General features: G+C 37.3%; 1 protein-coding gene across 4 annotated transcripts in view; it reads right to left on the minus strand.

The window, feature by feature from the left end:
- Positions 1 to 13,936, minus strand: part of ASAP1 (ArfGAP with SH3 domain, ankyrin repeat and PH domain 1) — a 401,437-nt gene that overhangs the window by 53,779 nt on the left and 333,722 nt on the right. For all 4 annotated transcript variants that reach the window (XM_077167668.1, XM_077167667.1, XM_077167671.1 and 1 more), the window contains 3 exons: positions 5,598 to 5,646; positions 1,982 to 2,145; positions 301 to 434 (listed from right to left, as the gene is read on the minus strand). In XM_077167668.1, coding sequence (XP_077023783.1) covers positions 301 to 434; positions 1,982 to 2,145; positions 5,598 to 5,646 — 347 coding nt within the window. The remainder of the gene's footprint in view (positions 1 to 300; positions 435 to 1,981; positions 2,146 to 5,597; positions 5,647 to 13,936) is intronic.

Raw genomic sequence — 13,936 nt, forward strand, 5'->3', positions numbered from 1 at the left:
CATATAAAAACTAATTCTTAAAGAAAAAAGTAGCTTCAAAAAGCCCATCCCAGAAGAGAGAGGGCTATGAGCTAGATTTTGACTTGCTAATTATAGAAACTTCTGATTCACCATTTCTTAAAACAGGAAATGGAAATAGTCAATATTACATATCACAAAAATCCTATTTTAAATATTTATGCAAATGAATTAAATTCAGTAGTTTAAATTCTTTGCATTCACAAACAAGACAAAACAATAAATATATTCAATGTTACTAAACTTAGAAATTTTTTATTTCAAAGTATAGTAACTACTTACCAAGAGTTCAGAGGTTCCTAGTTTGTCTAGTTCCAAAGACTGAATGCGAGAAATATGAACCCCCATTTCCCTATGGATGCCAGAACATTCTATACAGGTCAAAATACCCAAGTTCGTTGAAAGCCAGGTGGGGTCTGTGGAAAGGATTTTGAAGACAATGAAACAAATGAGAGATCTAACTTCATTGTGCCAGTTACATAGGAAGCTACTAAACCAGCAGTAAAACTTGTTAAGCACAATGAGGGGAAGACTTAAATAGAGGAAATGGATGCTTGAATTTTAGTCTAAAGGACAACTATAAAAATTAAAAGCTTGTTATCAAGCAAAAATTATAGTAAGACAAATTAAAAGAAAATTTCCTTTCATATTGAATTGAAAACAAATTAAGTGCTTTATCTTGTGCAAATGTGAGACTTCCTGTACGAGATCTTGCAAAACATCCCAAGGCCCTGCGAGAGTGGTTTTCACTCACCACCACTATCATCTCTGATAGATGGATTAAAGTCCTCTTCAGAACTGCTCAGTAGGGACTGGATTCTACAGTGATCATTAACCTTTCAGTTACAATTCACATTAACTCATCATTTTTGGTTATAGAATTTCCACAAAGCACCTCCTTAGAGATAAGATACTTGTAAATATTGAACATCAAATATTTCAAAGACCTAAGGCTTTTTTCTACAACCTCAAAGGGCTCCAGAACAGTGGGAACATATATTTCTATGTAACCAAAATCTTCAAGGTTCTCTATATTAAGCTTCCTTCTGGCTGATCAGTATCTGAGTATTTACTATTGCCTTGCCATAGCCTCACACTGTGTGAGTCACTATCATACATGCACACGAAAGTGGGAGAAAACCTGAGACTTCTCTTTGAGGCACTTAAGACATTGTATGAAGTCCTGTTTCATGAGTAAAACAATAAGAAAGTAATCCATATTGATTAGAATACTCTGTTAACTGTGTGACTTAGGCACGTTACTAAACCTCTCTGAGTTCCAGTTTCCTCATTTGTAAAATAGGGATATTAGTAACTGGCTTAGAGCTTCTGTGTAAGATAGAAAAGGAAAACACCCAGAACAATATCTTGCCCAGGTTAAGTCTTCAGTAAGTAAGCTACTGTCAATACTCAGGCAATATAAAATGGTATTTGAAAAACAGTTTAGGGGAAGGTGAGATAAAGGTTGGGGTGGATTTCACTGAGCAGAAAGGAAAGTGATGTACCACATGTCAGCCAATTTCCTAAATACCATCTCATTAAGTACTCATAACAATTTAGTGAGGTTCACTATCCCCTTTATAGGAGGAGAAAACTGAAGATCAGAATAGTAAATGGACTTAGCATGAGACCACCCAGCTCAGGGATGGGAGACTTGTGAGTCAAAACGAAGGATGCTGCCTCCACACCCTGTGCTCTCTCCATAAAGCCATGGTGCTTATTTAACTGGACCTTATAGGAATGGTGGCAATTTGGCAAGTGACTTTAGGGAGAGAAAATGGGGGTGGGATGGGGTGCTTGCCAAGTCAGGAAAACAGCAGGAGGAGAAGCAGCTCAGGGGTGGGAGTATACATGGTGGGAACACGCGTGTGCGTCCTTAAGGTTTTACATAATTAACTCATTTTATATTCCACAGGAAGAGAAAGGAAGTTTAAGAAGCCAGTTTGGGATTGGGAACCAATACCTGATGAGCCGCAATCACAGCAGACGTCATTGCCGGGGAGCCGCTGGACATCCTCAATGATGGCTTTTGTCAGATCTTCCAGGCTGTTCTCCCCTGTGCTCTGCTCTCCACGGAAGGCCATGGTGAGGGCCTCTTCTTTGCTATTTGTCAATACTGAGATCCATCTATTGCCAAAAGCATTTGTATTTTTAAAATGATAAAAAACATTTTATCCCAAAATTAAAAAAAAAAGACAATGAACAAACATTTCCAAACCACTGTTTGTTCCCACCTGAGTGAATTCTAGTTAGCTAATATTTACCTTCAACAGGTCAAGAGGCTTAGAACTAAGTCCCTAGTATTTTTTTTTTGGTACTCTATAGGATGAAATGAGTATGAAACAAAGCACCATCTGTAAAAGGTTTTGAATAACAAATAGTAACAGCAATGAGAATTAACAGCCAAATTACTACCCAGAGTATGGGGCATGCAAACTGCAAGTCACATCCCTGACTCCAGGTGGCACTCGGCTTCAGAGCGCTGGGAGTTATGTACTTGCACCATTAGGCTTGTGGTACAGAAAACCCAACACTTCAAAAGCAACAGTCTAGGAATGGAGTGTATTTTAAAGTAAATAGTACTTTTTCTATCATTTAGTCTCAAGTTAGAAACTATTTTGACAGAACAATTCAAGAAACTGGGGGGTTCAACAGGTCTGAACACTTAGCATTTTGACTAGTGTCAGTGATGTTGTTGATTTCCCCCCCTGCCTGCAGTTTCTCTTGCTTTCCTCAGGCATTCTCACATTTTGACTTTTTAACATGGACCAGTAACTTTTAATTCTAGAATGCTCCTAGAGGACTCTGAGTTAGGGTTTATAATACTTCATAGGTGAGAAACTTGAAACAGAGGAGTAGATTGACTTAAATCTTAAAGTCAAGTTGGTGTCAGAACCCTGGGACAAAAAGCTATTTCAGCTGACACCGTTTTCAGGGGTCCTTCCATCATACCACATATGCTTCCTCACCCAAGAGGACATGACAAAGAAATGGTCTTTAAAACTTTGCCATGATAATCAGGAAGTACCTATTTAAAAGCGCAGTTACTTCTGTAGGAAATAATTCAAATTTGGTAGATCGACATGGCTACATTTCAAAAGGGCCAAGAATCAAGTGATTATTTCTGGTCATTTTTTTTAACTTTCAACTTGGAGTAATTAGTACACAAAGAGTCTAAAAAATAATATAACAAGCATTTTAATATCTTATGTCACTTTGGGTTTATAAAATATAAAGAAAATTGGCACTATGCTAGGAGTGTTCCACATTTTATCCCCAAAATCAAAACCCTTCAAGCAAGGTATATAATCCACATCTTACTGGTAAGAAGACGGAGGTCAGATGTTTTGCCTGTGGTCAAAAGGCCACTACCCAGCAGAAGCCACATCTAGTGACTTTAAACATGCATCTGCTCTATTTTACCTGCCTCCTTCCTCAGTGAGAAGGGATTTCTTCATTTAATTTCACGTTCACTTCCACATAAGAAAGACAATGTTGCAGTGAAACTGCCTCTATGGGATCTGGAGGTAAAAGAAGAACTCTGGGGGCTGCCATTTCCTCCTGCTACAGCATTCGAAGTGGCATCCCCTCGTCACCACCAACACCCAAACAGATGTCAAAGAGCAAAATGTGCAACAACTACAGGATGGGCCAAGCAACTTTTTTGCTGAAGAATGTTAAGCCCTAGGGCCAAGAAATCAGCTCTCTCTAATCAAAATGGGACTGAGCTACCAGCTGTAAGAAGTAAAAGTAAATAAAATATTACAGGCCTGGGTTTGAGATATAAAGGTACAAAGAGAAAGTGGATGTGTTTCTTGCCCCACACAAACCTCTACCTGCCTTCCACTTAGAGCCCTGAAGAAGGAGAAGCAGTATTCTAAGAGGACTTTGGAATCCTGTTTGGGTTGAAATCAAAGCTTACCAGGACTGAGACCATGGGCTTCCTGTGTCTCAGTTTCCTCATCTGCAAACTAGGAATAATAGTATCTATTCCCTGGAGCTGGAAGGATTAATAAGATGAGGTATGATGTGCACTTAGCACAGTAAGACCTCAATAAACATTACCGGTTTGGGTTATATTACCTCTCTCTGAATCTGTGGGTAGAAGATCAACCCTCCCTGATGTCTCCCTTTCCCACGTGGTTTCTAGTCACCCTCCAGTCTGCCACCTCGGTACCATAGCTTCGGTCACTTCCTTTCTATTTCTTTCTGTTGTTTCTGGTGTGACCCTGACCACTAGAACCTCCGACCTGGAGCACAGTGTTTATTACCTCCCCACACCTTCATGAGCCAGCCAGGGTTACCTTTCTCTAGGAACACCCCAACTACCCAAGAATGTGTGCCTCCATGTCTGTGCTCCTGAAACATGTTGCCTCCTGTCCTTGCACTCAAAACCTGTCTCTCCCAGGACAGAGTAAGCTCTTTTAGGACAGGGGCTGTGTCTAATTTAATTGTGTATTCTCAATGTTTTGCAAAGTTCCTGGCAGATGATCAACATTCACTAGTCAGATGAATGAACGGATAAAAAGAACTTTCTCCCCCTTTTTCTTTGTTTCTCATATCTTCTTCCCTAGTTTCTTCTCTTTTCTCTTTTGTCTCAATTCTACATCCTTCTCTACATATTTCTTCTTTTCTAACTGATCCCTTGTGATTTCTTTCTTAAGACAGAGAGAAAGCAAAAGTCTCTAAGGAAGGGGCTTAGAGAAAGAGTGTAAGAAAAGAGGTGAACATAAAGTAAAAGGGGTGTGAATAGAACTCTGAGGCTCAATGAAAATAATTAAGGAAATAAATTAATATTTATTGTATGCTGCTGAAGGGACAGGGATTTTGATAGCTCATAAAACTTGGTCCAAATTATCCCAAGACTTGCTAGAAACAAGAAAATTGCTACAATACAAATAGCACCTCTCCCAAGCAGCTTATTTGTACACTGACTTTCTGGGCTTTGAAGAAGGTGAGTGCGAGGATTCAAACCCAAGAGTGTGTGAGCCCAAATGTAGTTCTTCCCTCTATAACAGGGCCTCTTTAACTGAGCCCTGTTGACGCCAATAAAAGGTGCCTGCCACCTGCCAATATTCTTCACTTGAGGACCAGGCTCTCTCAATAACAACAAAGTATTCAGGAATTTAGCTCACACTTTTGATTACCTAACACTGAGTAAGCCTCCCCTATGTGCAGGTGATGTGATTACAAAGATGAGCACGGCACAGTTCTTGCCCTCAAGAAGTTCTTAGTCTCTAAAGGGACACACACATGTGCCCAAGAATCACAGAGGAGCATGAAGGTGGCTGCTGAGCAGAGGCTGCAGGAGCCAAGGAGAGAGCAATGTGAGCAATGCACCATCTTCCCAGGGTGGGGGGGCTTAAGCAGAATCTTGAGGGAAATACAGAAGTTTCCTGAGAGAACGGGGCAGAGCACCCTGTACAGGGAGATGTGTGATGGCTCAGAGGTGAAACAGAAGGATGGAAAACCACCAACAGTAATTCTTACTGACAAAAAGAAAATTTTAAGGTATATTGTACAGGAGAGAGGTGCTTTCTCAATTCAAGGCATTGTATCGTTATTTCAAAACTACTTACGCTACATAATCTTGCTCATCTTCTGCCTGAAAGTGGTATGTCCTATTATCTAAAACACAAAAAAGAAAAGAGTGAAAAGCTAGAAAGCAGAGTATCTTCAGGTAAAGGAGATTTTACTTTCGGGAAAAAATAAAAACAATGACAATAAGATTTTAACATCATTTTACTTTTATACCATTTTCTTTTCACAAATACACAATTCATTGGGCAACACAATTACTGGGCAACAGGAATACAATAAAAATAACTGCAAATACCACATCAACACCTGGCACCTCTTTTGAAAAAAAAAAGTGGGAGTAGAGAGAGTCTAACATAATCAAAATGGACTTCAGTGACAGACTGAGGAGTGTTAACTGCTAATTTGGTATTTCATTTTTCGTTTTCAATTTCCCTTTTACTGTGTTTTCTTTAAAAACAAAAAAATCCCTTTAAGAAACGATATATGTAGTTTTAGACTTTGTCCCCAGGGCAGCTCTGTAATACCTATGTAGACCCTCCTAAGGGTGGGGAAGGAAAAAGCACCTTACAAGCAGGATAAGAAACAAGAAAACAAGAACTGAAAAATTACCCTCTGTTAAACAACTTAAGCTAGAGGTCCAGAAAAAGTTGAACTGAAGGTCAGGGACAGACAGACAACAAACTCATCTAGCAAGAAAATCCTAGGTAAGAGAAGTGAAAGCAATCTCCAGAATAAACTAATTAAGGTAATTAAATGTCTAGACGCCAGAAAAAAATAACAAATCACACCAGGAAAATTGAAGATATGGCTCAGTCAAAGGAACAAACCAATAGTTCAAATGAGATACAGGAGCCGAAACAACTAATTCAGAATATACGAACAGACAAGGAAAACCTCATCAAAAACCAAATCAATGAATTGACGGAGGGAGGACATGAAGAAGGCAAGGAATGAACAAAAAGAAGAAATGGAATGTCTGAAAAAACAAATCACAGAACTTATGGGAATGAAAGGTACAGTAGAAGAGATGAAAAAAACAATGGAAACCTACAATGACAGATTTAAAGACCAGGGGTTAGGATTAGTGAACTGGAGGATGGAACATCTGAAATCCATAAAGAAACAGAAATTATACGGAAAAAAATGAAAAAACATGAGCAAGGACTCAGGGAATTGAATGGTAATATGAAGCGCACAAATATACGTGTTGGGGTGTCCCAGAAGGAGAAGAGAAGGGAAAAGGAGGAGAAAAACGAATGGAAGAAATTATCACTGAGAATTTCCCAACTCTTATGAAAGACCTAAACTTAAAGATCCAAGAAGTACAGCGCACCCCAAAGAGAAGAGATCCAAACAGACGTTCTCCAAGACACTTACTAGTCAGAATGTCAGAGGTCAAAGAGAAAGAGAGGATCTTGAAAGCACCAAGAGAAAAGAAATCCATCACATACAAGGGAAACCCAATAAGACAATCTGTAGATTTCTCAGCAGAAACCATGGAGGCGAGAAGACAGTGGGATGATATTTTTAAATTACTAAAAGAGAAAAACTGCCAACCAAGAATTCTATACCCAGCAAAACTGTCCTTCAAAAATGGGGGAGAAATTGAAACAATTCAGACATAAAGTCACTGAGAGAATTTGTGACCAAGAGACCAGCTCTGCAAGAAATACTAAAGGGAGCACTAGAGACAGATACGAAAAGACAGAAGAGAGAGGTATGGAGAAGAGTGTAGAGAGAAGAAAATAAGATATGACATATAAAATCCAAAAGGCAAAATGGTAGAGGAAAGTACTACCAAAACAGTAATAACACTAAATGTTAATGGATTGCACTCCCCAATCAAAAGACAAAGACTGGCAGAATGGATTAAAAAACAGGATCCTTCTATATGCTGTCTACAGGAAACACATCTTAGACCCAAAGATAAACATAGGTTGAAAGTGAAAGGTTGGGAAAAGATATTTCATGCAAATAACTACCAGAAAAGAGCAGGAGTAGCTATACTAATATCCAACAAATTAGACTGCAAATGTAAAACAGTTAAAAGAGACAAAGAAGGATGCTATCTACTAATAAAAGGAACAATTCAACAAGAAGACATAACAATCATAAATATTTATGTACTGAATCAGAATGCCCCAAAATACGTGAGGAATACACTGCAAACACTGAAAAGGGAAATAGACACATCTACCATAATAGTTGGAGACTTCAATTCGCCACTCTCACCAATGGACAGAACATCTAGAAAGAGGATCAATAAAGAAACAGAGAATTTGAATATTACAATAAATGAGCTAGCCTTAATAGACATTTATAGGACATTACACCCCACAACGGCAGCATACACCTTTTTCTCAAGTGCTCATGGATCATTCTCAAAGATAGACCACATGCTGGGTCACAAAGCAAGTCTCAACAAATTTAAAAAGATTGAAATCATACACAACACTTTCTCAGATCATAAAGGAATGAAGTTGGAAATCAATAATAGGCAGAGTGCCAGAAAATTCACAAATACATGGAGGCTCAACAACACACTCTTAAACAACCGGTGGGTCAAGGAAGAAATTACAAGAGAAATCAGTAAATATCTCGAGGCAAATGAAAATGAAAACACAACATATCAAAACTTATGGGATGCAGGAAAGGTAGTGCTAAGAGGGAAATATATTGCCCTAAATGCCTATATCAAAAAAGAGGAAAGGGCAAAAATCCGGGAATTAACTGTCCACCTGGAAGAACTGGAGGAAGAATAGCAAACTAACCCCAAAGCAAGCAAAAGGAAAGAAATAACGAAGATTAGAGCAGAAATAAATGAAATTGAGAACATGAAAACAATAGAGAAAATCAATAAACCCAGAAGTTGGTTCTATGAGAAAATCAATACGATTGATGGGCCCTTAGCAAGATTGACAAAAAGAAGAAGAGAGAGGACGCAAATAAATAAGATCAGAAATGGAAGAGGAGACATAACCACTGACCTCACAGAAATAAAGGAGGTAATAACAGGATACTATGAAAACATTATGCTAATAAATACAACAATGTAGATGAAATGGAAAAGTTCCTAGTAAGGCATGAACAACCAACTTTGACTCAAGAAGAAATAGATGACCTGAACAAACCAATCACAAGTTAAGAAATTGAATCAGTCATTAAAAAGCTTCCCAAAAAGAAAAGCCCAATAAACTTGGAATATGTCATTGGTAACAGAGTCCAGCAGGAGTTAGAAACAGGGTAAGATAATGGGTGATTGGAGCTGAAGGGATACAGACTGCAATAGGACTAGATACAAAAACTCAAAAATGGACAGCACAATAATACCTAATTGTAAAGTAATCATGTTAAAACACTGAATGAAGCTGCATCTGAGCTATAGGTTTTTTTTTTGTCTGTGTGTTTGTTTGTTTGTCTTTTTTTTGTACTATTATTGTTTTTATTTTTTTCTCTATATTAACATTCTATATCTTTTTCTGTTGTTTTGCTAGTTCTTCTAAATTGATGCAAATGTACTAAGAAATGGTGATCATGCATCTATGTGATGATATTAAGAATTACTGATTGCATATGTAGAATGGAATGATTTCTAAATGTTGGGTTAATTTCTTTTTTTCTTTAATTAATAAAAAAAAGTATTTACTTGGTAAAAAAAAAAAAAAGAGTTACCTTTAACCTGTATAATGCATTCAGGGTTTTTTTGTTGTTGTTAATTTTTGCCAATATACTTCTTGTTTTTCAGTAAAAAAAAAAAAAAAGAGAAGCCCAGGACCAGATGGCTTCACATGTGAATTCTACAAAACATTCCAGAAAGAATTAGTACCAACTCTCCTCAAACTCTTCAAAAAAATCGAAGTTGAGGGAAAACTACCTAATTCATTCTATGAAGCCAACATCACCCTCAAACCAAAACCAGGCAAAGATATTACAAAAAAAGAAAACTACAGACCAATCTCTCTAATGAATATAGATGCAAAAATCCTCAACAAAATTCTAGCAAATCGAATCCAGCAACACATTAAAAGAATTATACATCATGACCAAGTAGGATTCATCCCAGGCATGCAAGGATGGTTCAACATAAGAAAATCAATTAATGTAATACACCATATCAACAAATCAAAGTAGAAAAATCACATGATCATCTCAACTGATGCAGAGAAGGCATTTGACAAGATTCAACATCCTTTCCTGTTGAAAACACTTCAAAGGATAGGAATACAAGGGAACTTCCTTAAAATGATAAAGGGAATATATGAAAAACCCACAGCTAATATCATCCTCAATGGGGAAAAAGTGAAAACTTTCCCCCTAAGATCAGGAACAAGACAAGGATGTCCACTATCACCACTGTTATTCAACATCGTGTTGGAAGTTCTAGAAAGAACAATTAGACAAGAAAACGAAATACAAGGCATCAAAATTGGAAAGGAAGAAGTAAAACTATCACTGTTTGCAGATGATATGATACTATATGTCAAAAACTCTGAGAAATCCACAGCAAAACTACTAGAGCTAATAAATGAGTACAGTAAAGTGGCAGGTTACAACATCAACATTCAAAAATCTGTAGTGTTTCTATACACTAGTAATGAACAATCTGAGGGGGAAGTCAAGAAACGAATTCCATTTACAATTGCAACTAAAGGAATAAAATACTTAGGAATAAATTTAACTAAAGAGACAAAAGACCTATACAAAGAAAACTACAAGAAACTGGTAAAAGAAATCACAGAAGACCTAAATATATGGAAGGGCATACCGTGTTCATGGATTGGAAGACTAAATATAGTTAAGATGTCAATTCTACCTAAATTTATTTACAGATTCAATGCAATACCAATCAAAATTCCAAAAACTTACTTTCCAGAAATAGAAAAACCAATAAGCAAATTTATCTGGAAGGGCAGGGTGCCCCGAATTGCTAAAAGTATCTTGAGGAAAAAAAACAAAGCTGGAGGTCTCACGCTGCCTGACTTTAAGGCATATTATGAAGACACAGCGGTCAAAACAGCATGGTACTGGCATAAAGATAGATATATTGATCAATGGAATTGAATAGAGTGCTCAGATATAGACCCTCTCATCTATGGACATTTGATCTTTGATAAGGCAGTCAAGCCAACTCACCTGGGACAGAACAGTCTCTTCAATAAATGGTGCCTAGAGAACTGGATATCCATATGCAAAAGAATGAAAGAGGACCCGTATCTCACACCCTATACAAAAGTTAACTCAAAATGGATCAAAGATCTAAACATTAGGTCTAAGACCATAAAACAGTTAGAGGAAAATGTAGGGAGATATCTTATAAATCTTATAATTGGAGGCGGTTTTATGGACCTTACACCTAAAGCAACAGCACTGAAGAAATAAATAAATAAATGGGAGCTCCTCAAAATTAAACACTTTTGTGCATCAAAGAACTTCATCAAGAAAGTAAAAAGACAGCCTACACAATGGGAGATAATATTTGGAAATGACATATCAGATAAAGGTCTAGTATCCAGAATTTATAAAGAGATTGTTCAACTCAACAACAAAAAGACAGCCAATCCAATTACAAAATGGGAAAAAGACTTGAACAGACAGTTCTCAGAAGAGGAAATACAAATGGCCAAAAGGCACATGAAGAGATGCTCAATGTCCCTGGCCATTAGAGAAATGCAAATCAAAACCACAATGAGATATCATCTCACACCCACCAGAATGGCCATTATCAACAAAACAGAAAATGACAAGTGCTGGAGAAGATGTGGAGAAAAGAGGCACACTTATTCACTGATGGTGGGAATGTCAAATGGTGCAACCACTGTGGAAGGCAGTTTGGCGGTTCCTCAAAAAGCTGAATATAGAATTGCTATATGACCCAGCAATACCATTGCTAGGTATCTACTCAGAGGACTTAAGGGCAAAGACACAAACGGACATTTGCACACCAATGTTTACAGCAGCATTATTTACAATTGCAAGGAGATGGAAACAGCCAAAATGTCCATCAACAGACGAGTGGCTAAACAAACTGTGGTATATACATATGATGGAATATTATGCAGCTTTAAGACAGAATAAACTTAAGAAGTATGTAACAACATGAATGGACCTTAAGGACATTATGCTGAGTGAGACTAGCCAAAAACTAAAGGACAAACACTGTATGGTCTCACTGATATGAACTGACATTAGTGAATAAACTTGGAATATGACGTTGGTAACAGAGAACATCAGGAGATAGAAGTAGGGTAAGATATTGGGTAATTGGAGCTGTAGGGATACAGACTGCAACAGGACTGGATACAAAAACTCAGAAATGGACAGCACAATACTACCTAACTGTAATGTAATTATGTTAAAACACGAATGAAGCTGCATGTGAGAATGATAGAGGGAGGAGGGCTGCGGACACAAATGAAATCAGAAACAAAGACAGATGTTAAAGATTGAGATGGCATAATCTAGGAACGCCTAGAGTGTATAATAATAGTGAAATGTACAATGTACAAAGTTTAAAAATGTTTTTGTATGAGGAAGAACAAAGGAATGTCATTATTGCAGGGTGCTGAAAATAGATGATAATTAATACTTTAAAATGTCACCTTATGTGTGAGACAAAAGCAAAAAATGTTTATTTGTTATAAAATTTATATTTTGACTAGAGCATTTCCTAATATAAATCATGTAGATAGTTTGACTGAATGTCATAAGTACTTGGAATCTCAGGTAGCACATGAGATTTTGTTGGTTTGCCCAGAGTGATGCCCCGATGAATCCCAGAATGATCTGATTAGTGACTGGAAAAGTATTTGCAAGCCCCCTTCGGGGAATGGTGAGAGTGGGGAGAAATTCAATTTCCCCAAGTTGAATTCTTGATATTCTCACAAGCAGTGTGGACAACCAAAGCTACAGGTTGAGCCCCCGGTCTTGGGGTTTGTTCATATGAAACTTAACCCCACAAAGGATAGGTCAAGTCTACTTAAAATTTAGGCCTAAGAGTCACCCCCAAGAGAGCCTCTTTTGTTGCTCAGATGTGGCCTCTCCCTCCAGCCAACATGACGAGCAGTCTCACCACCCCACCCCTCTCTGCGTGGGGCATGACTCCCAGGGGTGTGGACCTTCCTGGCAACGTGGGACAGAGATCCTGGAATGAGCTGAGACTCAGCATCAAGGGACTGAGAAAAACCCTAGAATGAGCTGAGAATTAACATCAAGGGATTGACAGAACGTTCTCGACCAAAGGGGGAAGAGTGAAATGAGACTAAGTGTCAATGGCTGAGAGATTCCAAACAGAGTCAAGAGGTTATCCTGGAGGTTATTCTTATGCATTAAGTAGATATTACCTTGTTGTTCAAGATGTAGCGGAGAGACTGGAGGGAACTGCCTGAAAATGTAGAGCTGTGTTCCAGTAGCCATGTTTCTTGATGATGATTGAACAATGATATAGCTTTTACAATGAGACTATGTGAATGTGAAAACCTCATGTCAGATGCTCCTTTTAGCTACTATATCAACAGAAGAGTAGAACATACGGAATAAAAATAAATAATATGGGGAACAAATGCTAAAATAAATTCATTTTGAAATGCTAGTGGTAAACGAAAGCGAGGGGTAAGGGGTATGGTATGTATAATCTTTTTTTCTCTATTATCATTTTATTTCTTTTTCTGTTGTCTTATTTCTTTTTCTAAATCGATGCAAATGTACTAAGAAATGATGAATATGCAACTACGTGATGATATTAATACTGATTGTATATGTAGAATGGAATGATATCTTAATGTTTTGCTTGTTAATTTTTTTTAATTAATAAAAAAGTTAAAAAAAAGCCATCCTTATTGTATTATTATAAAATAATATATTCTTTTCATACTAAAAATATTAAGAGTATATTTTCAAATGTTCTAAGAAATGATGAATATGCAACTTGTGCTGATATTAAGAATTACTGATTATATATGTAGAATGGAATGGTATGTTAATGTTTTTGTTTGTTTGTTGTTAATTTTTTAATTAATAAATAAATTTAGAAGAAAGAAAAAAAGTTAAAAAAACAAAACAAAACCTGCCAGGTGGTTCCTATACCAGATAAGCCCTGAAATCAAGAGGCATCAGTCTTGCGAAGAACATCAACAGCTGCATCCCCCTACCCCATAATGCTGACACCACTTTTCAACATGAAGAAGTTAGACTGGTCGTTGCCCAAATATCCTTGCTGTTTGGAAGAAATATCAAATGAGAGGGAGGAGCTTTAACAGAGAAGATAGGACTTAACAAATGAGTTTAACAACTGAATCACTATATTGATACTTGGTAGTGTTTAGTATATTAGAACAGCTAGAAGGAAATACCTGAAATTGTGGACATGTAACCCATACAA

The sequence above is a fragment of the Tamandua tetradactyla genome, chromosome 6, assembly GCF_023851605.1.
Source record: "Tamandua tetradactyla isolate mTamTet1 chromosome 6, mTamTet1.pri, whole genome shotgun sequence".
NCBI classification, from domain to species: Eukaryota; Metazoa; Chordata; class Mammalia; order Pilosa; family Myrmecophagidae; genus Tamandua; species Tamandua tetradactyla.